General features: G+C 39.8%; 1 protein-coding gene across 14 annotated transcripts in view; it reads left to right on the top strand.

The window, feature by feature from the left end:
- ZEB2 (zinc finger E-box binding homeobox 2) overlaps nt 1–24,000 on the top strand; it is a 151,638-nt gene that overhangs the window by 124,499 nt on the left and 3,139 nt on the right. For 3 of the 14 annotated variants that reach the window (XM_069225085.1, XM_069225088.1, XM_069225098.1), the window contains 8 exons: nt 1,289–1,360; nt 1,715–1,738; nt 4,824–5,012; nt 5,683–5,897; nt 8,900–9,056; nt 11,281–13,256; nt 20,242–20,422; nt 22,201–22,326. In XM_069225085.1, the coding sequence (XP_069081186.1) occupies nt 1,289–1,360; nt 1,715–1,738; nt 4,824–5,012; nt 5,683–5,897; nt 8,900–9,056; nt 11,281–13,256; nt 20,242–20,422; nt 22,201–22,326 (2,940 nt within the window). The remainder of the gene's footprint in view (nt 1–1,288; nt 1,361–1,714; nt 1,739–4,823; nt 5,013–5,682; nt 5,898–8,899; nt 9,057–11,280; nt 13,257–20,241; nt 20,423–22,200; nt 22,327–24,000) is intronic. The other 11 variants (XM_069225096.1, XM_069225094.1, XM_069225093.1 and 8 more) reach the window with 6 other exon arrangements.

Genomic DNA, 24,000 nt, shown 5'->3' with positions numbered 1-24,000 from the left:
CCCATCCTTTTTTGTTCAATGCTCTAATGATGCACCCTAGCTCTGTGATTAAAATGTACATCCAATCCTGTCTGTCGAGAAAAAATGTAGTAATAAGAAGCTACATTTAAGAATCATCACATTCTCATACTTGCAGTGGGTATTTCAACACTGAGATTATTCATTTTGGCGGCAACTCTCCACTTAAACTTCTCCTTTCTTCAACACTTCAACTACAATGAGGAAGGAAGTTCAGCAGAGATCTCCAAAATTACCAGTATCAAGCAAAAACAGAAAACAAGCTGCGTATTGCTTTCCCCTCACTGCCGGGATTGCTGTGCCCTCAGATGGAAACCTTATGATACTCGTGACTCTTAAGTACAAGAAATCACATGAGATGAGCAAAGGAAGAAAAACACACAATAGTGATATTTATAGTCCAGATTGGACTTCAGAAATACCTTCGCCTGATCGAGAGGCGTTTTTAAATACTTGCCTTTTTCTCTATTTCATCTGAACTCATGTTGAATTTGTGTATAAATAAAGTATATTTGGATACCCAGAGCCTTTATAAAGTCAGCAAGAACGTGCTATCCCAGAAGAGTGAAGGTCTCTTTAAAACCCTGTTCCTATCATCTTTTTTAAAACACTACTATTTCTGACCAATCAGCTTATGCAATGCAAGCAAAAACGTAAAGCTAAAACCATAATACCTGAGGTTTCTTCAAACTCCTGTCTACATCAGGGGCGAGTGAGACAAACACTGAAAGACCTATAATAAGAGAGCTAAGATTTACTCGCTCATATTCTCACAAGCATGTCTTCCTCAGCTGTTACATACAAAGAAAAGGCAGGCAAAGGAACTAAACAGTGTCTGTGAGCACTGCGGCCTCACAAACAAGAGATGTGATCTGTAAGCACAGCCCAAGCCTCTCTGTTTGCCATCACTTCCAGGAACAGGCCAGGCTTCACAGGTACAAATAGCTCCGTTGCACTTCACTGCCTCCTGGAAAGAGAAAGTGTCTCTAATGCTCCCTCGGTCTGCTCGCGCGAAGCCTTTAAGTTGTTAGAAGCAAACACCTTTGTTTGTGACTGCGTGCCACAGGGTTTAAGGTAAATGTCTTCTTGTGTGCATCGCACAATTGGGTCCATTCAGAAGGCCGAACAAAGCCATTTCATGGAGGCTTACAAGACCTCCCTTTGTTACTTCACCAAGAACGCATTCTTGTTGTTACAGTTTTCATGGTTTCTGATGTTTGGTGTGATTCGCAAACTTTATTTATTTATATCTTCCTTTCTTTTTTTGTAGATGACATCAAGGAAGAGTATGACACCTTGGGGCCAGAAGCCACCCTCCAGCCACCTGTGAACAATGGCACTGGTAAGGACCATTTCCTTTCTACTCCGAGCTCAGCTGCCTGGCCCCAAACTCCTGTGTGAAAGAATAGCATGTTTTACTTGTGCATGCTCGGAAACGTAAATGGTCAATACAGTTGTACTTCTTGAAATTTTTGATTTTAGCATCGTTTATAATAATCACAAATTAATGACTGGACTCGACTGCGTTCTGTAAGGTAGCAACTGTGTTATGAGGGCAGTTCAAATTTGACAGTGAAAAGAAAGTACTGCTCTTTTCTTAAAGTAGAATGTTGTGCTCTCTTGGATTTCTTGTTCTCTTCAGCAGTCTTATTCATACTTTTCCTTTCTCTTGTTGCCCCTCTTACGTTTTGATCAGATGTTTCATTTTTCCGAATACAACGTGAGTACCTCAATCTTTAGCCCTGTACTTTGCATTTATCATCACCACCAGGAAAATCTAATCTGTGGTGCTTATGTTGTGATTTTACTTTTGGAATGTATCCACCTATGTTTGCTTTTCGATGTAGCAGAGCAGCCAAGGCAGGAAGTATTTATTGTGGAGGTTTCAAATGTCTTGATTATTAGGTGGCACCACTGTGAATCACATGGCACAGAGGCAATCCTGAATGCCACAGATTTAATATATATTTGTAATGAAAAGTTTAGGAATTAGACCAACAGAGTGATACCACTTGTAGCCAGCAGATTAATCACTAACTACTTTTCCTACCCTTAGAGCTTCTGAGAAACTCGTTGTAATGTTAGTTTGTGACTTACTGACCAAACTCTAGAAGTAATAGATTTATGTCCAATTTAAATGTGTCCTTTTCAACTGAAGCAGTTTTCTCCAAACATAAAGATAAACGGTCTTCTTATACTTTGCAAGCCATCTGCTAACTTGCTGAGTTAGCAGCTCTCTTAGGTCTAGGAACCAATACACCAATACACAACAGTTTGTAATTTGGTGCAATACCTAAAGGTTTAGCTACTCTACACAAAAATACTTACCTATTCCAAAGGATTGTAGTCAAGCTACAATATCATACCAGCCCGTACTTCTCAGACATCCCCACCTTCATCGCTTGACCCAGCAGAAATCACTTGACCTAGCAGGTCATTCCCTTCATCTATGAACATAACATGATTCGGAATAGCCACTTTAATGTTACAGTGATTGTGAAGTGGTCACAGTGGGCTCTGGGCATAACAAGAACACTGTGTTCCAGTCATTGACTGTACTCTATTCCAAGTACAGACAATTCACAACATTGCTGTGAACTAACATCCTACTTTCCATTACCCTGTAGCCAGGGCTACCAGAAAATAGGATTTCGTTGCAGCATTGTTCCTGGAAGTATGGATTTCATGATCTCACCAAGTAATCCATAATCTGATGTACAATTTGCAGATTTCAACAAATTACAATTCTAGCTCAAATGGTAAAGTTATTAAATGCATACAAGGCAGCACCAGAAACTTTACACCATTAAGTGTGTTACCTTCAACAGTTGATTTCTGTAATCAGCTGCTTAGAGCTAGGATAATACTGCACAGATAAAGTAATGTCATGGACTGTGGGAAAGGCTTTTAGAAATAGCAGGGGGGGAAAGTACCTAAAAGTAAGTCACAGAAGGTGGATACATTGATCTCTTTGTCATTATTTTTTTGTTTCACTATCACCACAAATTCATGTCCACATCACAAGCACTGAACCAAAGCTAAATTTAGCAGGTCTCTCAGAATGTAAAAGTATTACAGTTAGTTGCATTTCTTTTAACAGCCACTGTGTTAATTCCTTAATAGTTTAACAGTCACACGCATACACATTAAATTTGAAGGGCACTTTATTGCAAAGTTGTTTTTTACAGAAAGATATGCTGCCTGCTGTACAATGTGGTTCTCCGCTGCCACATTATTCCAGTGGCCTCACTTATTGTTTGTACTTGCACCTTTCTGTAGAACAATTTTGTGTTTCTATTTTGCTTTTACAAAAAACACTTTACAGATAGTCCTTGAACTTGGCCATTTGTGCTCAAAAGCACTGCAGATATTTCCTTCTAATTAATGAGGGAAGACTGAAGTGGCCTTGGTTTTACTTATGTGCAGGTGCCAGGTGCAGCACAGTGGAAAGGATGTGTCTGACTGTTTCATCCCTGTACTGTACTGCAAAGTTAAAGGTCTCTGAGTCAGCTTCAAGAAAACTATGAGGCATATTTATACTCTGTTTGCACCAATTTGTGCCATTTTTTTTACGCAAACTTAGCTCCGTATTTATATTTTGATGCTAGACCCACCTAGCGTCAAAATGTGGGAGCTAATGTCATTTTTTTGCCGTGAAAACCTACCTTGTGTCACTAAGATGCAAGGTAGGTGTTCCCGGGCTAAAAATGACTCAAAGGCCCTAGCGCCTTATTTATCCTCCCGTGCTAAAATCATGCACAGGAGGAGGAGGGCCTTAAATAATTGAGCTAAGCTTGCTTAGCGCCAATATTTAACACCTGGGTCAGGGCAGGCATTAGTGGACCTGTGGGCTCATTTACGTGGTCGGGGACCATGAATGCAGCCCACAGGTGCCCTTCCCTGCCCCAGGGACACCCACACATGCAGGACACCTAAGGATGGTGGGACTCGTCCCAGTTAAGTCCAGGTAAGTATTTTCTTTTTTTTTAAAGTGCCATGGGAGGGGCCTAACTTTGGCCCGCATATATGGCACTAAGCCCAGTGGCCATGCCCAGGGGACTTATGTCCCCTGGGCCTGGCCATTGGGCAGGGGGGCATGACTCCTGTCTTTTCTAAGACAGGAGTCATGTCCATGGGGGTTGTGCGTCAAAAAACGATGCTAGTCAGGTTAGAGTCATTTTTCTGACTCTAACCTGACTAGCGCCATTCTTTGACGCACAACCTCCTGTTTCCCCTACGCCTCTCCCACCCAGTTAGCATAATTTATTTTGACGCTAATCGGGCCTTACCGCTGGCTAGCGTCATTCCTTAAATATGTGACGCCGGGCTGGCGTCCAGGAATGGCGCTAGCCGGCAGTAAACCTTTTGACACGCAAACCTATGCTAACGCAGGTTTGCATCAAAAAGTATAAATCAGGGCCTATGTTCTAATTGCTTAAAAGTGGTTGTCATGTGATCCTATTTTTATTGCTATTTATATTTATATATATATATCAGAAACGTACCGACTAGGCCTTTAAAAAAGTTTCCATCTATACGTGGTTTAAGATGCATTTATTTTCGAAATTAATTGGAAAGCCTACAGTTGGTTTGTAGCCATTTGTGGCAGGAGAACATAGCACCTGCCAAGTACCCATTCTTATCAGTATTAACAGTGTGTTGTGGCATTGATTGAAATGGTGCAACTGCCTTGCCCTTCACTCTATCCTTTGTATGCTAGCCCATAACTACTGTAAGAGTACAATTGATGCAATCTGTTTGAGTGATGAGTTGTATCCTCATGTGCAGCTTGCTTTCCTTTGCAGTCAAGAATAACAACTGCACGACTGACTATGAGGACTACTTTGTCAAAAGGAAAATGGAGGACGGGGACAGCCACGGGGTGAGCATTGCAGAGTACCTGCAGCGCAGCGACACGGCCATCATCTACCCAGAAGCCCCCGAAGAGCTATGTCGCCTTGGCACGCCAGAGGCCAATGGGCAAGAAGAAAACGGTAAGGTTGTAATTCATTTTTAGCCACCACCCTGACCCCTTGCAGCTGTTGCAATTATAAATGCACTACGTGCCTGGGTGTTTACCTTCACATTTCAAGAACAGCTGCAGAGGCATGGAATTCCATGGGCAAACTTTCCAATAATCTCCACGAGTTCAGCCTGCAAGTTCCCCACATTTTCTGCCACACTTACAGGACGCCTAAAAAATGCGCGCATTACAATTTTCCTGTCAGCATATGGGTGTTGCTCTGGTAAAAGCGAGCACAGCCAGATTTAAACTTGACGTTCAAACAGAACTGAATTTGTCATGACTTCAGCTGTTGACTGTGGCAATTTACATTAGTATTCATAACATGGTACACATATTAAAACCCATCCACACAAACTATGAGTCCATGAAGATCTCGGTGAGGGGAAAAACAGCATTCCGTGTCCTAACTGTTGGAGATGGCATATATGCATTTTCCAAAAGGGTTCCCAGTGAGTCACGTAGGTTTGTCTGGGGTGTGTTAGGGGATGGTGCGTGGGGAGAGCACTCCGAGACCATGGCACTCTCGGGGAACAGATTGCTCCGATTCCTGTCATGCCGGCTGGGCAGTAAGCCCATTAGCTGCCATTGATTCACTGACCTTTTGGCCTGCTCTCCTCTTTCCTGTCTCCTGGCTACAGACCTGCCACCTGGAACTCCAGATGCTTTCGCCCAACTGCTGACCTGCCCCTACTGCGACCGGGGCTACAAGCGCTTGACATCACTCAAGGAGCACATCAAGTACCGCCACGAGAAGAACGAGGAGAACTTTTCCTGCCCCCTCTGCAGTTACTCGTTTGCCTACCGCACCCAGCTCGAGCGGCATATGGTGACACACAAGCCGGGGAGAGATCAGGTGGGGGGCTCGCTTTAAGTGATTTCTGCCTAGAATAACCCCGTAGAGAAACTATATTGCTTTGATTGGCAATCATTATTAATTTTTCATGGCATTTTGAAGATGCAGATCTTTTAATGGTAATAGCTTTAATTGAGGTCTAAATGATTTTTTGATGGTCTCTTCTAATATGATTTAATAGTCTTATGTTCACGATCGAGTGAGTGTGTTAATTTCTAATTGGGAAATTTTATTTGCACTTTAACTTGACTAAGGTTTTCGTTTTTCATGTTACTCAAAAATGGGTGCTTTAATTGTACAGTAGTCAAAATCTCATCAAATCTAATAGCATTTTCAACTAATTTTGCACATGTGATTTCTAAGTCACTGTAAAGGAGTGTCACATATATTCTCCTATGAGCTGTTCGCCACGCCTAGATGAAAGAACCTATTTTCTTAAGTATATGTATGTCTACCAATATCACTAACTTAATATTATTAGGATATTGCTAGCCACAGAGGAGTCTTAGGATCATAAACATTCACAAGACACCCATTCATGCACCTTTATTGGCTCACACGCCTTAGCAATAACTTGACAATAGTGAATATGTATCTCTTGCACAAGTATTCCTTGAATGTATATCCTGCTGTACATTTGCAAAAGTCATGAAGCAGAAATCAATGCAATTAATCTGCCACTAGATGCACGCTATAAAGCAAGGTGTACTAATCAATGAGCCTGAAAGGTGTTGGTTGCTGGCATTTTCTGTCTGTTCTCCTTTTCCTGTACTAGGTGAGAGAGATATAGTACTGTTTCTAGACTTTGGATTACCTTTGATTTGATCTCACTCTCACTCCACTGCGTTTGTCTCAGGCCTTTAACCATCATACCCCCTTGATAGTGTATATGCTGTCAGTATCAGTAAGTGTACACACTTATTAGTGTGTCAAATCCCCCGTGGACGTGCAGATCTGTGCAGTATTAACATTCCAAAATATATGTCATTGTACTTCGAGTCTGGAAATGAATCTATCATGTGTGGCTGTTAGTCACAGTTTCTTTGGTATGTCTTGAGTGATATATGCCCAAACCAGGGCTATCCTTCATTTAAAAAAAGGAAAAGACTTAATTTTAAAAAAAATTCTAGTTTGATATGTAAGTGTCCCACCGCACAAACAACCTATTTGCATTCTTCGTGTCAGAAAACGGTATATTTTCCTTGAAATCGTTGCAGCTGCCTAGATACACTTCCACCTTCCCTCCCTTAAAATTTACATGCAAGAGTGCGATTATGTTGGCGCATTATGAATGGGAGCTTTGGTGTTGAAAAGTCCCCTCATTTGCTCATGGCATTTACAATTAGTAAATTAAAATGATTGTATCATATTAACAGTGGCACAACTAAAGTTTATGGTCGTCTCTGAGGGCTGTGGGGGGAGAGAAAGCAGCTGTTGCTGTTTGTTTATGCAACTCAGCAACATATGAGCACTGGTCCCTCAATGGCGCTCGGCGGGCTGGGCTCGGCTTGATCTTTGAAGGTTGCTGCTGTTTGAACAAACCTCCCTGTGTCCTGTGTAACACCATCTGTCTCACTAGGAATGTGGGAAGATTCAGCACACCCAAACAGTTGTCACACCGTTTCTCCGCTGTCTTTTTCGAAAAGGCTTTTGTGTCATTGATGCTGACCCCTACCTTGAGAGAGAGTTGTGGTTTACATGTGCAGAATTCATAATTCAGTTGATTTAAGAATTAAAAACAAAACAAAAAAACAACTGCATAATTTGTGACATCCCCAGGCGAATTCGTGTTAGTTCTCTAAGCCGTGAATCGCCCTACTTTGTGTCCCATCTCTCTGTATAATGTCAGCATCGGTCCTTCCCTCCGAACAGACTGATTTGAAAGTATGAAGTTAAGGAAACACATGGAATGTGCTGTTTTCAATGTGTGTGTGTGTGTTTGAATTTATTTTATATTCCACTCTGATTGGCCTTTTACAGAGTACTGAAGCAACACACGCCATTGCAAGTCATTCTGATTCTTCAATTTGTGTATACTTTGTGAAATTGTTCCACCATGTCCTAGAATTTGATATTCAAATTTCACATACATTTTTGGGGTTATTTGTGTAGATATTCAGGGATGGTATTTGTTGACAGGTGATTAGTTAAAGTGGCTGCAATATCGTATGTCACTCTATCCTATGACAAATTGCCCATCAGAGACTTCTGGTAAATCACAAGTACAAACTCCCAGGGGGTCGTCTCAGCCTTTAATCTGTAAAACGAGTAACACTGAGATGGTTCTGATAATGTTTAACGCACAAACACCTGCAAAAATTCTGAGATGAGCACTATCCATTACCATAATGATGATTATGATATTTTATAAGAGGAACAAAATAGCACATTGTGAATGGGACATCTTGGTGAGCATGAAGTGGGGTGCTGCTGTATGTTCATCTCAATGCCCATAAACTACAAGTGCAGAGTGTAAGCTTTCAGAAATTTGCAGGTTCCACTTTGTGTATGGTAACTGGCTGCCCCTGTAAACAATAACCATTCCATGATTTGAACCACAAGGGTTTGCAAAGATTTTGTGCATAACAGTACAAGTGTCAATGACGTAGGAAGGGCTTTTTGCCACCTCTCTCCATTCACAACTCAGAGTGGATCTCATATGTGCGTTGTGATTTTCATTGCCAATCGTGAATTGTAAGGCGAATGTGTGCACCATGAACTGGTACTTTTAATTCACGAAGTCAGCTGGTTTGGCCTGGCTAATACAAATTACTTTTCTGCATCAGGTCCCCGATTTCTTCCTCGAACAGTCAGATGGAAGTTCATCCTTGAAAAAATAACGTTGTTCTGAAACAAATGTAAACTTCTAAGTAGAAAACACGGATACTATTTTAGGTTGTGATTTTTATGTATTACGTTTTATTATTGTGCCTACCTATGTTATTATCTAGAAAAATAATTTAAGTGGAGTCATCACATGGGTTTTACTTTTTTACAAACAGATCAGTCCAGTTTGCTTAAGTTCACGCCGAAACCTCTCTGTTTTACAGCACCAAATGCTGACCCAAGCAGTGAGCAATCGAAAGTTCAAATGCACGGAGTGTGGCAAAGCCTTCAAATACAAGCACCATTTGAAAGAACACCTGCGAATTCACAGTGGTGAGTGGCTGACATACAATATGGAGAGGACATGTTGAGCGCCTCTGACTCTAGTATTCACCCCTCCTCCATCAAAGACAGTAAATAACAGCCCCATACCTAGTTTGTTCTTTCAGTTCGAAAAATATTTCTAATTCCGTATTTATTATTAAAAGCATAACTTCAAAACACAACACACATGGATAGTTATTTACGCATTTGTACAAAATCTTTTGCACCCAATGCATAGTAAGCTAGAGTTGCTCAGACATCAACTTACGTACCATTCAGTTCCTCCTCATGCATCAAAGCATTTGTCTGCACTCATGGTTTAATTCCTCTACTGATAGTCTTGGCCCCCATGCTTTCTGGGCCTGAGAACAGGCACACCTAAAAAATCAGCCTCATGTATGAGAAATTCCCAACCCTGGGAGCAAATTAGGTCCCGCTTTTATGCAAAACTAGGCTCTATTCCATATGTTAGAGGAATATCCCCCCAGAGAAACACTCCTGGTTTACCTGTAGCACCTACTGGAGAGATAAATGGGCTGCAGTCCTGATCCGTAACTTAGTCCCCTCATGCATACCGTTTCCTCCACCCCACCTCCACCCCAAAGGGCCTCCAAGTTTGAGCGACCACCAGGAATGGAAGGCCGGTAGGTCAGGGGAAGTGAATGACCCAACCTCCAGTGAAAGTAAAAAAATGCTTCAAATGCCCCTTATGAGATCCACATGAAGCTGGTTGCCTGTGTGACTTATTTCTTGTGAGATACAAGGTGACCAGAACTGTCCTCACCAACCATAAGCTCACTTTGCCCAAATACAACGAAAGGCAACCAGCATCACCTAGAAAACAGTGCGATCACAATGAGTAAATCACATAACCTGGCAAATTAAAAGCAACACTGACTATACAATAGCTCTAGAACCCTTCCTTTAAATACCTAAGATAAAAGAAGGAGTGGGTGCGGAAAGAAGAAATCCCTCGGCTCATTCTCTAAACGGCATGACGTTTATAGGGGTTGGAGATGGTGGTAGGGCAAGGTAAGTGGCAGAATCAAAGAGACCATGCTGTGCCTTGCTCCACTTTTAATGGCTGGTATGTCCCCTACCTATGTCACCTTCCTTTCTTGCGAGCCCACACAACTCATCATGGGCACAGGATGTAAGGTAATGGGCCAAATCAAAGGAGGGCTGCTGTCCACTGACCTGCCATTTTGCGTCCCCCAGTCCCATTGCACCCTCCATATCGTCGGCTCTTCCCATTCTAGGGGAGAGCCTTGGGCTAGAGTTCTCATTAGCATTTTGTCTAGTTAGCAAAGTTTTAAGCATTGTTTAAAGTTCTTGTCATAGCTCTTGTTTGCACCAAGGGAATAAATTATGAGCCCCCAACACTTTTGTCTGAGATCACTCATTTTAGTCTAGCTATAACCTCTCTGTGCTCTGTATTACAAAACAAACAGGTCTGGGTAAGAAATATACTTTCTACTTTAAATAAGTTTACATAAGCGTCTACATGCTTTAAGAAGACGTCTTTATGTAGAATAATTTTAAATTCTCCCTTGTGTGTGAGCCACCTTGTTAATGTAAGAGTTGGGGAATGTGTTTGGGACATAAGTATATGGGTTCTGCAGGCACAGGATTACCAAATAACAGGTAAGGACTTGGATGTTGTCCCAATGTCCCTACCAGCTCCTCAGGCCAGAACATGTAAAAGAACTGTAGGGTTGGGAAGTCACAGGATGACCACATGCCCACTATTCATACTAGTTTGTGTGGGTACCCACCTAATGTATTGCTTCATAATTAAGATATAACTAACTAGTCGGCAGTGCAAATCTCTAAGTAGAATAGGTTATATCTAGGTATTACATTAAACTGAAATTAAAGCAATGCCAGCACTAAAACTGTAGAAGTAAACTCACATTTTCAATAATTCCTAACACTAATTATTTGTACAATTAGCTAATTGCTAAATTTGTAGTTTTAAAGTAAAAGGTAACACACTTTTTTATTTATATCCCAGAATCTAAATAACTTTGAAAACGAAAGGCCCGGTACGTGTGGGATGATGTTATTTGAGTTGTTTTATTTTCAGGTTGAAGTATCCAATGTTCGCCACTTTCATGGTTTCTTTGGGGCTTTTGCTTTAGCACACCACTGTTCATTCAAAGTACATTCAGACTGATGTTAACGAACCTTTAGCCTGCAATACATTAACTTTAAACATTTCTTATCGTTTTAGGTGAAAAGCCCTATGAATGCCCAAACTGCAAGAAGCGCTTTTCTCATTCGGGCTCATACAGTTCACACATCAGCAGCAAGAAGTGTATCGGCTTAATCTCCGTAAATGGCAGGATAAGAAACAATATGAAGACGGGTTCTTCTCCAAATTCTCTGTCTTCCTCTCCCACGAATTCAGCAATCACACAGCTGCGACACAAGTTAGAAAATGGAAAACCACTTAATATGCCTGATCAGTCAGGCTTACTGAAAATTAAAACTGAACCACTAGATTTTAATGACTATAAACTTCTAATGGCTGCCGCACATGGGTTTAACGGGCCTAGTCATTTTATGAATGGCGGACTTGGGGCAACTAGTCCATTGGGAGTTCATGCTTCTGCACAAAGTCCAATGCAGCACTTAAATGTAGGAATGGAATCACAACTACTTGGGTACCCAGCCATAAACAGTAATTTGCGTGAGGTGCAAAAGGTCCTACAAATTGTGGACAATACAGTTTCTAGGCAGAAAATGGACTGCAAGTCTGATGAGATCTCAAAGCTCAAGGGCTATCATATGAAGGAACCAGGATCTCAAGCAGATGAACAAAGAGTTGCTTCTCCTGGTATTCCACCAGTTGGTCTTCCTGTTGTGAGTCATAATGGTGCCACCAAAAGTATAATTGACTATACATTAGAGAAGGTCAATGAAGCCAAAGCTTGTCTCCAGAGTTTGACAACAGACTCAAGAAGGCAGCTGAGTAATATGAAGAAGGAAAAGTTGCGCACTCTAATGGATCTGGTAAGTGAAGACAAGATGTTAGAGAATCATAACATATCCACACCATTTTCTTGCCAGTTTTGTAAAGAAAGCTTTCCAGGACCCATTCCCTTGCACCAGCATGAACGCTACCTTTGTAAGATGAATGAAGAGATTAAAGCAGTCCTTCAACCTCATGAAAACATGATTCTTAACAAACCTGGATTGTTTGCTGACAAACAGGCCATTCTTTTATCATCGGTACTTTCTGAGAAAGGAATGACTAGCCCCGTTAACCCATACAAGGACCACATGTCTGTACTTAAAGCGTATTATGCTATGAATATGGAACCCAACTCAGATGAACTACTGAAAATTTCCATTGCTGTTGGTCTTCCTCAGGAATTTGTGAAGGAGTGGTTTGAACAAAGAAAAGTGTACCAGTATGCAAGTTCCAGGTCACCATCACTGGAAAGATCCAATGCTGAAGTGGGTCTGGCTAGCACCAACCATACTCCCACAAAAGACTGTTTGTCAGACAGATCTCCCGTTAAGCCTATGGATTCTATAACGTCGCCGTCTATAGCAGAACTCCATCACCGTGTCACACATTGTGATACACCTCTCAGGCTAACAAAAATGAATCACTTTACCAGTATTAAGCCAGTTGGTGAAAAATTGGACCACTCCAGGAGCAATACTCCATCTCCTTTAAATCTTTCTTCCACATCTTCTAAAAACTCCCATAGTAGTTCCTACACTCCGAACAGTTTTTCTTCTGAGGAGCTTCAGGCTGAGCCTTTGGACTTGACTGTACCAAAACAAATGAAGGAACCCAAAAGTATTGTTGCCACAAAAAGCAAAACAAAACCCAATAACATCAGCATGGACCATAACTGTGTTTCCTCATCATCTGAAACTTCAGATGAGCCCCTGAACTTGACATTCATCAAGAAAGAATATTGTCATTCAAATAATCTGGACAAAAGCACTAATCCCCTTTTTGGTATGAACCCTTTTAGTGCCAAAACATTGTACTCACTTCCTCCACAAAGTGCTTTCCCCCCAGGCGCTTTCATGCCCCCAGTGCAGACTGGTATTCCTGGGCTGCGACCATACCCAGGACTCGATCACTTGAACTTCCTACCACATATGGCCTATACCTACCAAACGGGAGCGGCTGCTTTTGCTGATATGCAGCAAAGGAGAAAATACCAGAGGAAACAAGGATTTCAGGTATGCTTGCTTATTCTTTGCAGTTAGTTAGTCTGCTATCTCGCCATCGAAAATGTTCTTTTTTGCCACACAGAAAATGTTTATTCCTATTCCCAAAACTGTAAAGCATAATGTTGCATACTGTAAAAACGCATCTGGCTTTTTCCCCAAACACAAGGAAAGAAACAGAGTGTTTATAAATGAAGCTTTCCCAAGTTAAAACATTTGGTTAGGTAAGAGAGCAGTTGCACCCACAACTATACATTCCCCGAGGTCATCTTCCAATTACGTGTTAGTCAGCAGGATCTGACTGTTCTGCATGGCAACCAGGCAGTGCTGGTCTGCTATGCCAGTGTGTGGGCTGTTTTCTTGGCTATTTGTGGGCCTGTTTTACAGTCTGATTGGCCGGGTTTTACTGTGGATGCCCCTGATATTAAAACAAACATTGCTGGCAGCAAACTCAATTCCAGCTGTCTTATTTACCTTGCAAAGCACTTATGCATTGCGTCCTTACAAGTTCCAAATCGACCCATTTTGCAAAAAGGGCCACCTTTTTAGCTTTCTAATTCACTAATAGTGGCCACTTTTATTTTAGTGCCTGCGTCTATTTTCTAACCCAGCCCGACCCTCTTTGTCAGTACTAAACTGTGACATTCTATAGGAAATTCTAGCAAACCTGCCTTTGTTATCATTGTACTGAGCTGGTTCGAACTAATTGCTAATTTATCTTATTTTAGTATTACAGACGATGCATTTCAGTTAGCATACTTTATGTGTGATGGATTACATATTGCAACTGAAAGATTTAAACCCATGGAACAATGAAATGGTCTGGTATGGTGATAAATACTGGAATGAACCCTAATGTAATGAGTTATTCACCAACGTCGCAAACATAAATTATTGAATACAGGTGGATTTGTTTACAATACAATGCAATGAGATATAATACACTAAACCATTATTTGCACAAAGTAGGGTTGCAAGTGTCACCAGTGCTTAATGGTTCGTAGGCTTTTGTGTCTCAACTAAATTTGCTCCCTGATGAATTTCCATGAACATTATGCAGCTCTCTTCGAACACAGATGGAGAAAAAAAATATATATCAGTTGTTCACTTAGGACATTTGGGGCTGAGAATCAGAAAAGTATTTGAAGCTTCCTGAGATTGTAGGTTAAGCATCTGCTCAGAGGGGTAATAGGTACGCAGAATATCTCCTCTCGATCCAGTTAGTATTCTATTGTATTGACTTGGCCCCAGGACCCCTTAAGACGTTGCAATTCTATTGCCTCAAAAGTAATTCACCCATCACTGCCTGCTGACATTGGGGGCAGGTGTGGGTATACAGATGCAAATCTTTGGAAGAATGCCCTTCCTCTCAGTGTCACCAGTGGGGGGTGTACCACTGCTCCTTCACGCTGAGAGAATTATCTGAGAGCACATGTTAAACCAGGCAGCAGCATCTGCAGGTGTAGGTAAACCAACAATGTCCAAAAAGAGAAATGAGAGAGGGGGTCCTAGTCAGAAATAGCCACACCGACTATCCATTTAATGTTGATGCGTTTGTTTGTGTTAAACATGGCCTCTATCTTGAGTGTAGCAATATCTATTTGTGTGGTGTCCCGCTTAAGAAGTCTTTGGATGAAATGGCTCACGGTGTTGTGAGCTGTAGCCTGTAGACACGCGCACACACACATAGTTAGTACATGCATAGATTAACAGCTCTGGTCGTTTTTCAAGGCTCTTTCGTTTACACGTGAAATAAACGCTGCGACTATGGAGGAAAAACATTGCAAGCACAGCAGCTTAAATCTAGATGAAAACAGAGAAAGTCCTATCAAATGTCCTCTTTCTCTCCAACCTTCCATGACGGAGTTTAAACTGATTTTCCTTTTTTCGTAGGTAACACATAAATCATGGCCTTAAAAAATGAGCAATTAAGCATTCAAATTATTTTAATTTAGAATGATTTTATGATGCTGGTCAATTTGCGGATGTTAAACAAAAATAAAATAGTGTGGAACATCTCTATTTAGAAAAATTGAATGGTATGGGGTCTTTTCTAAGCATGGAGTGATCAAATGCTTTCCCTTATGCCAGTAACCATTTGCACCACTCTATCCTTGCAAGAGTGCTTAGATGCAGTTTATGATACCTTTGCTTTAACAGTGAAATCAAACACTACAAGTTTTAAAATCTCTAAAGCCCTGTAATAATCTTTTTACATCTGCGGCAATGTGGTTGTTGCCATTCGTTTGCAAGCAACTGTGTTTTGCTGGTAATAATGCTTTGCCAAATATAAAGGGCGTATTTACAACATCGGGGTGCATCAGTCTTGATGCTCCACTCTTCTTGTGCTCCCCTAAGGACACCATGTGTGCAACCGTATTTCCAGTACTGTGCACCACACTAAGACAAAAGCATCAAAAATGTTGACGTTATTGTGGCGCTTTGTAGGATTAGCACCAAAAATAATGGTGCTAAACCTATAAAGTCAAGGGAGGCCCACTGAAAACAACAGCAGCATCACTTTAATGTCTGCCTCAGGCAGGCTTTCAAAATTATACTAAAAATGGCACAGTGAAAGCTTGTAAATTTTACTGTGCCATTTTTATGGGCCTCCCTGCATGGGAAAATCCCCCTTGCATACATTATGCCTGGCAAAGGAATAATGTGGCGCATGCACTGCACCACATTGTAAATAGGGCGCAGGGAAATGGCCTCCTTAACGCCACATTAGTGTACAAAAATTACACTAGTGTGGTGGAAGGAAGAGCAAGGGGCTTGTAAATATGCAAAGTTTACAAAAGGTTCAAGGTCATCAAATTTCGATAGTCTTTATGTCCTCTGTTCATCTATTAAATTATAGTTTGAAGCTAAAATATGCATACCGATTTGTCACACCAAATATAGCCTCATTAAGTCATCAGAAATTCTATGTTGTTATTACTGAGCTACTTATGATGGTCTGTGAACTCAGGGTTTTCTCTTGAGATATGTGTGTAGCCTGCATGTCACAGGCAGAGCTGGCTCATTAGTTCATCCTTGAAATGTTTGTTCTAACAAATATCAGAGATGGATAACAATTACACCTGTTGTCTCTCAACTGTCAGGCAACAGAACAGTCATGGAAAAAGTTCTACAGATAAAAATGTTAATCAAAATATAAATCGAGCATATTTTCTGAACTCTTGAATAGATGCAACTTAAGGATGTGTCCAGCATTATTAATCATTGTTTTCCCCTCGGATGTTGAGTTCTACCCGGCAATACAACATGCAGCAAAATGGCACCACCAAAGGTTTACTCCCCCCTCACCCTCCGAGAAGTTCAATGAATTATCAATCAGATGGACTGTATAAAAAAAATCACAGTAGCATAATGATACTTGAGGTGGACCCCTGCAAACTACATGAAGGGCCCCCGACTCAGTGAGGTGCTTTGAGGCCAGGGTGCTGTAGTGGGTGGGCCTCACTAAGCTTGGAGGCCACCCTGCATTGCCCGGGATGTGGGGGCTAATGTTACACCATTGGACTGTCATGTGAAACCTTGGCATATGCTTCATTGTTAATGGCTGAAGAAACACATATATATGAAAAAAAACTGGTGGCTCTTGCAAACATTGCGGTGTCTACTTGAGAAAGGATTTTGAGAAGTGACATGCACAAACTGCATTGTTTTGAAAACGGTTTGTAGTCCTACTATTACTGTGCCTGCTTTCTAATTGTATCAGACTAAGCTTCATGAAAAGAATATATGGTTTAATTTTATTGAATTATAAAGTCTCTTTTAAGTCACTGGGTTGTTGAAAGGGACAACCTACTAGTTTTACTCATTACTTGGTGGTCGAACCCCATCCACTGCCAAAGATGACTCCACTACCAGGGACTGAGGCGTACCACATAGCTCTGTGCCTTCTGCACTTCTAGCACTGCTTTTTATTTTATCCTGCGTTAGCTTATTATAGATGATTTTATATGTAAGATTTCCTTCACTCTGAACCTTAGCAGTAACAATTGTGCTCATGCAGTGAGCATTAGCAGGGTCTAAGTACTCATCTAGAAAACCTTCAACATTCGATTTTGTGCTTTGCATTGATGCACTCTTTTATTTTTCTTAATCTACAGGTAATCTAGGCAGTTATGTGAAGAAATCTCACATAAAAAAATCGGATTTTTCCTTTACTGTTGCTCTATATAGACAAAATTAGATTATGGTTTCATTAAGTAGACCTGTACTTTTACAAAATATCTAACAGGAGTACATATTGCAGTAGTCAGCCCATACAAGTTAACTTCAAATAAACCCCGATGACACAGTGCAGCTATTGTTTAGAGAGGACGCTTGCTGATGGTGTATTAAAAAAGTACACACTTCGAAGTCATACCAACAAGAACTGCATTGTTCTACAAATGCCAGCACAACCCTTTATAGTTGCCACACATGAACCCACCTATGCTAATACTGACTTACTCAATGTGTTTTTATCATGATATTTCTTTCACTTTCAGAGGAATATGTTCTTAAAGTTATTATATGTGTGTAATAATCGAGAGTTTGTGTACAATCAACACTTCTTCAAATCTACCAATGCACATGACTCACAGTGACACTGACAGACAGTATGCATAGGGACAGTTTCTTCACGCTCTGGGATCAACATTACCTGGATCCTCGCAGCATCAGTCTCCTCATGAAAAATCGTCTGTGCCTTAATTTTTTGGCACGTCAGTCATCTATGATACGCGTTTGAAAGTCGTAGGATTCTACACAATAATAATCTAAGTTCAGTGCTCTGCCATTGTGGTTGCTGTATTCTTAGTGCTGTATCACCACTAACACACGTATGTTGTATTCTATTGTGCTTTATATCTGCCTTCTGTTGTAAATATATTTAAACCAACTTAATCTTTCACAATATTAGTCTGAAAGCATCCTAAGAAAACTAGTGTGTTTAGTAGAAGTACATGGAAATGAATTCCTTCATGCAAGTTTTAACTTCCCTTAAATCAAGACAAAATAAATATCAAGAAAGTTAATAATTTACTGATCCACATTTATTATTGCCTGTTGCTCTGGGCTATTTCAACATAGATAGAACATTGATAAAATGTGTTATTAATATTCCCCATTCCAAATTACAAAATTAAATATAAAACTATTCCTTAAGGGCTTTGTTCAGTAGACATGCACTTAAACGAATTGCATATAATGCCATTTTGTACCTAAATATAAAATTCAATTAAAACAGATTTCTTCAGATTCAAAATCATTTATATTTGGAAAGTTGATGAGCACCTTCCTTCAGGTTTAATTTTTATGTAGTGCAGTTAAGTGAAAAAAAAATAGCTTTTAACTTTATATACTGTTTGTCACCCAATATTGTGTACTGCCTCCAGACTTAAAAGCATGCTTATTTATAGTAATTCGCACTTTTCCTAAATCAGTCGGTGTGTAGCTGTAAAAGCATACTTTATTTGGCTGATTTATAGAAGCAGGTCTTCACTCTTGCTTGACTTGCTTACACCTACACAGGGTCATCATTTATATGTGGTGATTCATAAGCTTTCCGCTTCATTAGTGGCTAAATTACACATTATATTGTGCCTTTTAAGTGCAGCAGTACATGTTAGTGTTGAAAAACAGAAACATGGTACACTGCTGGAAAAGAAAACATTTGACCAAACTGCAACCTAGTTTCCTAAATATCAGTCAAGGTTAAAATAAAATGGGTAAAATTAAAAAAGGTCTCAATATCGAGGTTAGGTGAAGTGGTTAACTAAGAACATTAAAAAAATCTGCCTCCTTACGATCCAAACTGATGGCATGACAGGAGAAGAAGCAGCTCTACCAGTCTGTGGTGGATTGTTCATCTGTGTTTGCTACTGTATTTCCACCTGTATCATCTCCCATATCCATGGTGGGAACTGCCGCAGGTGAAAGCTCCCTGTCAGCTTTCATGACTCAGTTACTATCTCCAGTGACACTCCTCCATCACCATGATTCTGTCACTCAGGATCACCAACATGTGATTTTGGCCCCCATGTCTATATCCACCTCTGTGTCTCTGAACTCAATATCTTGACCCCCTCCTCTTGATGCTGGTCCTGTGTATCCTCTGCCCAGTTACTCATCTTCCTATTGCCTCTGAAATCCCTTCCTTCCTATAACTTCACACTATTTTGCTGCTAGCAAATCTGGGACCTAGGAATGTGGAAAGTGTCCCTTACATTGCAGAGCTTGTCTACCTGCACATTAGGGATACTTAGGTGTGTTTTTTTTTATTTATTTTTTATGGCGGAGGCACTGCTGAAATTGGTAATTCAATAGCAATTTAAAATCAGGCATTCATCCCACATTTATTTTCACCGAACTGTCATCCTCAAACATAGTGTTCCACTGCATTTTTAATTTAGAGATGGAAAGCAGGAAGATAGATGGTAATTCCTATATGTTTGCATAATTCTTTTCACTGCCATAGCCTGTAATCAACAGCACGCTTAAGACAGAGTAGTCTAATAACAGAAGACAACGTGAAGAGCCTGAATGGTCAGTTTTAAATGCACATCTAATAAGACTAAATCAGACTAATACAAGCATATTTATAGAATCCTTCCGCGGTTTTGTAAGAGGCATTAGGAGATAATGCCAATCAAAATTAAATAAATATGTTGAAAACTAAAATGTAAATATTACCATATGTGTCTACCACTATTTTCGAAGATTTTTATATTTTAACTCTGCGCTTACCATGCAATGGAGTTATAAATTAGAGAAATTAGTTTTTAAGGATCGTGTTCCATATTTCAGAACTTTAGTTACATACATCTTCTCCAAAGAAACATTTAAATAGTTATTTGCAACAGTCAACGAGGAGTTGATTTCACGCTATTAATTAATATACTTTTTTTCGCTTTTCTAGATAATTTGCAACTAAAAAAGTCGTTGTTGAAGTCTAAAGAGCCGAAACCCAGTAATAACAAACTTTTTTTTTTTTAAACCGTAGGGAGATTTGCTCGATGGAACACCGGACTACATGTCAGGCCTGGATGACTTAACAGACTCTGACTCCTGTCTGTCCCGAAAGAAGATCAAGAAGACAGAAAGTGGCATGTATGCATGTGACTTGTGTGATAAGACATTCCAGAAAAGCAGTTCTCTTCTGCGGCACAAATATGAACACACAGGTACGACTGTTTCTTTTTCATGCCACTTTGTCAGTCACATAGAAAGTGTTAACTTCAAGCGTTTGGCTACATGGTTTTGTATTTATTATTGTAATGCATGTACTACCATTTACAAAATGCATCACAGAACACGAAAAAAAACCTCCTTTTTAAGGACGGTTTTCATACTCCATAAGGTATTTTAATTTAACATGGCTGGAAGAAATCTGAGGTCAAACTGGGATTCAGAATCGAAAAAGGCAGAAACAAATTATATTTTTTTATGATTGCCCCATTGCTATTTTTCGTGATAAGCTGTGTAGAACTGACAGTCCTTTAAGTATCTTGCTGAAAACATAAGATGCATTAACTCAATTTAAGGATCAAAAACAAACAACTTAAAACAAGTGCCTAGTCACTTCTTAATGTGAACAAGTACAGCTTACTTAAATTTCCTTTCCTTTTTTAATTACAGAAGCTCTAGTAAGTGGTAATGATATATTGAAACCATTTGTGTTGCCACACAGGGCCAAGAGCAGTAGCAGGTGGGCAGACCACTTGGAAGGTGCTCACCAAGATTCTCTACGACCAGTAATACCATCTTCTGAGTGAAGGGAGTTCTGGTGCAGGAGATTCACATTTGAGAGCTGCTGAGTGGTTGCTGTTTGCCTATTGCTGCTCAGGGGTAAAGGTCGCCATGAGCAGCAGTGGGTAATTTGCTTTAATTCTGGAACCAATGTTTTCCCATCAGTGCATGGATATTGTCACAGAAATAAAGGCTCTTTACACCTGGACATCCTGTCCTTCGTGGGCAGGACATGTAGCTGTAAGAGATCATCACTTGCATGAGCCGGGCAACATAAATGTTAACTTGGGTGAAGTCAGATGAAGATGAAGCCATATCCACTATTGGTAGTAAGAAAACAAATTATTTAAAATTGTTAAGAACATAACAAATTTCCATTTGTCCCTGTTGTTGCTAAATATTAAAGAACTATTGGATGAACATTAGGTGTAGAGGAATACTTAGCATTAGCAGTGATAGTTTGTTTACTGTGCTTGGATACGTTTGAGGCATTCTTTCACTGAAAACTTTAAACAAAAAATGTAAAAAAAAAAAAAAAAACTATCCCTCATAGGGCAAATAAGGAATACCGAATAGTAGACTGCAAATAACACATAAATAAGACAGGGCTGGACCTATGTGGATACGTCGCTGTTGAAAATTAAATCCATAAATGTGGATGGTCAGGAGAAAGTAGGGAAGATGCCAAGAGGTATGGTGACACCAGTTTCTCCAAAAAAGGAGTCTGGGCAGTTTTGAAGGTATATAGATAGTTATTTATAATTTTAATAGGGCTAAGCCTTGAAAATCCCTTAATAGCTGGCCATGTTTTAAGTACTTTTGTAGTATGCAAGCTTCTTGCCTCTACATCTCTTGTGATGTCACTTGATCCAGGCTACCTCGCTTAGTGGTCCCAGAGGCATAATAAACCTTCTATCAGTTTTCTTATACTGCCTGGAGACCTTTGCTCGAGATCTATAAAGGAAAAGGGATATGTGCCTGATGTTTATCAATGTGTGCTCTCTCCATCCTAGATACATCATATGTCAGTCCCCCGAAAACAGTTTTAGCATCACAGCCAATATCTGTGCTATTTGCTTGCTTCCTTTTATCGATACAATCTTTATGAAGGAATGTTTAATTTTGAAATCTAACTCTATATAATATAATTATGCGTTGACATGGTTTCCTGTTTGTTTCTCTTTATGGGAATTTCTTCCGATCCCACATCCAGATTCGAGAACCAAAAGTAAAACGATGAATAATATACATATAGGAATAGTAGAGAAGATTCAAAGCAACCTTTTGGACCAGATTGTTTGGTTCTATGACTCCCACAGTCCAAAGAAGACCTTGTCAGGTCTGAAATGTTGCCTTTCATTTTTTTTTCCTATTCCAATGTGTATCTAATTCATTGCTCTCTTTTATGTTTCTTCTTTCATGCTGACACATTACGTATAGTATCACATTAATTCTGAAAGTGCATTTTTTCCTGTCTTGCTACAATTCAGGTCTATCAAATATGCACTGCAGTATCTGAAATCGGGTGATTTGTTTAAAGATTTGTAACAAATTAATATTGTAAACTGCTTTCTGAAAATATACTTAACCTGAAATACTAATTTCATATGCACTGTTTCACTTGGTGTTTTATGGTAGTCAAACACTCTGCAATGGCTATATTTAATCTGGTTATGCTATGAGCAGATGTGTTCTATTGGTAAAGATGTTTAGATATCTTTCTCATGTCTGGCTCTCCTGTCTGCTTAAAACTGCATTATCCTGTGTAGTTGAATATATCCCACTGCACTTCATTGCTCTTATCTTCTAAAATTGAGAGTGCTTAGATATGATGAGCTAAAAACAGAATATGTCCTTTATTTATTTTTGTGCCATTCATGATAAATTGAGGACAGTCTCATTGATAGAGCCTTAAGTACATCACTGTGCGGGTATTGGGATTTTTGGTAATGGAAAGGGTACTACATAGCTTTCTTTAAAATTCAATTTACCAATGAAAATTGGCCTTGAGTAAACCGCAGAAAAGGTTACTGTCTAGTCGATGACATGTATCATTCAAACCCAAGTTCCAAGCTCTCTAACCGATAGAAAGTGTACACAGTTTAAACTCTCTTGTGTCAAGCTAGGTCTCTAAAAGCAGCACGTGATAAAGGGTGAGGTGAACACACAGAGCACAGTCAAAAGAAACAGACTGCCTTCATGGCTCCTTTAAATCTTTGCCTTCCTGCCAACACCATATTTAAGCATGTAGTGGTGCTGCTTTGCTCAGAACTGCAAAATAACTAATGCCTAGTCGTTTCTCATCTAGTCCTATACCAGTTGTTTCATCTTTCGTTTTATGTATCGATTAGCATTCATTTGAAACTATTTATAAATTGAAACCTTATACCTTTCCCTATTGATCTCATATAATAAAAAAAAAACAAATAATTCAATTGAAAAGCAGACTCCAAAAATCAATTCCTGGTTTATTTGAGGACTGACATTTGCATTGATTGAAACTCCACATATCTATTGGGTTTGTGAGAAGTTACTGAAAAGGGACGGTAGAATAGTCTTGATTTCTTGTCTACAAATAACCCTTATTCCATAGACATACAATATGACTGGTACAGTAGATGTTTGCTGTTACATAATATAAATTGTACTCATGCAAAGAGTCAAAAGCAAGTTGAAATATCCATCTAACTGTTGAGACATAGGGCAAATGACTGAAAGCCATCCTTGAAAATATTTATTTGTTAAAGTAGTATACACAGTGTAGGTCAAAGCCTCTCCACAGATCATGCTGCATGTATATGTTCAACTTGGGTTTCTAATAGAGTCTGTTCTTTCAAGTCTAATACTGCAGCATGAAGCTAGCAGCTAGTTTGTGCCAACTCCAAATTTTCTTAAGTATTCCATCTGTGAGAGGAGGCAAGGTAAAATGATATCCGTGAATAGGAATCAACTAGATGTTTAGGTATGTCAGGTTTCAAATTCCCAGAGAATGCCTCCTGCTGTAAGGTATTTT

The sequence above is a fragment of the Pleurodeles waltl genome, chromosome 3_1, assembly GCF_031143425.1.
Source record: "Pleurodeles waltl isolate 20211129_DDA chromosome 3_1, aPleWal1.hap1.20221129, whole genome shotgun sequence".
Lineage (NCBI taxonomy): Eukaryota > Metazoa > Chordata > Amphibia > Caudata > Salamandridae > Pleurodeles > Pleurodeles waltl.
This window is presented reverse-complemented; position numbering and strand designations above follow the sequence as displayed.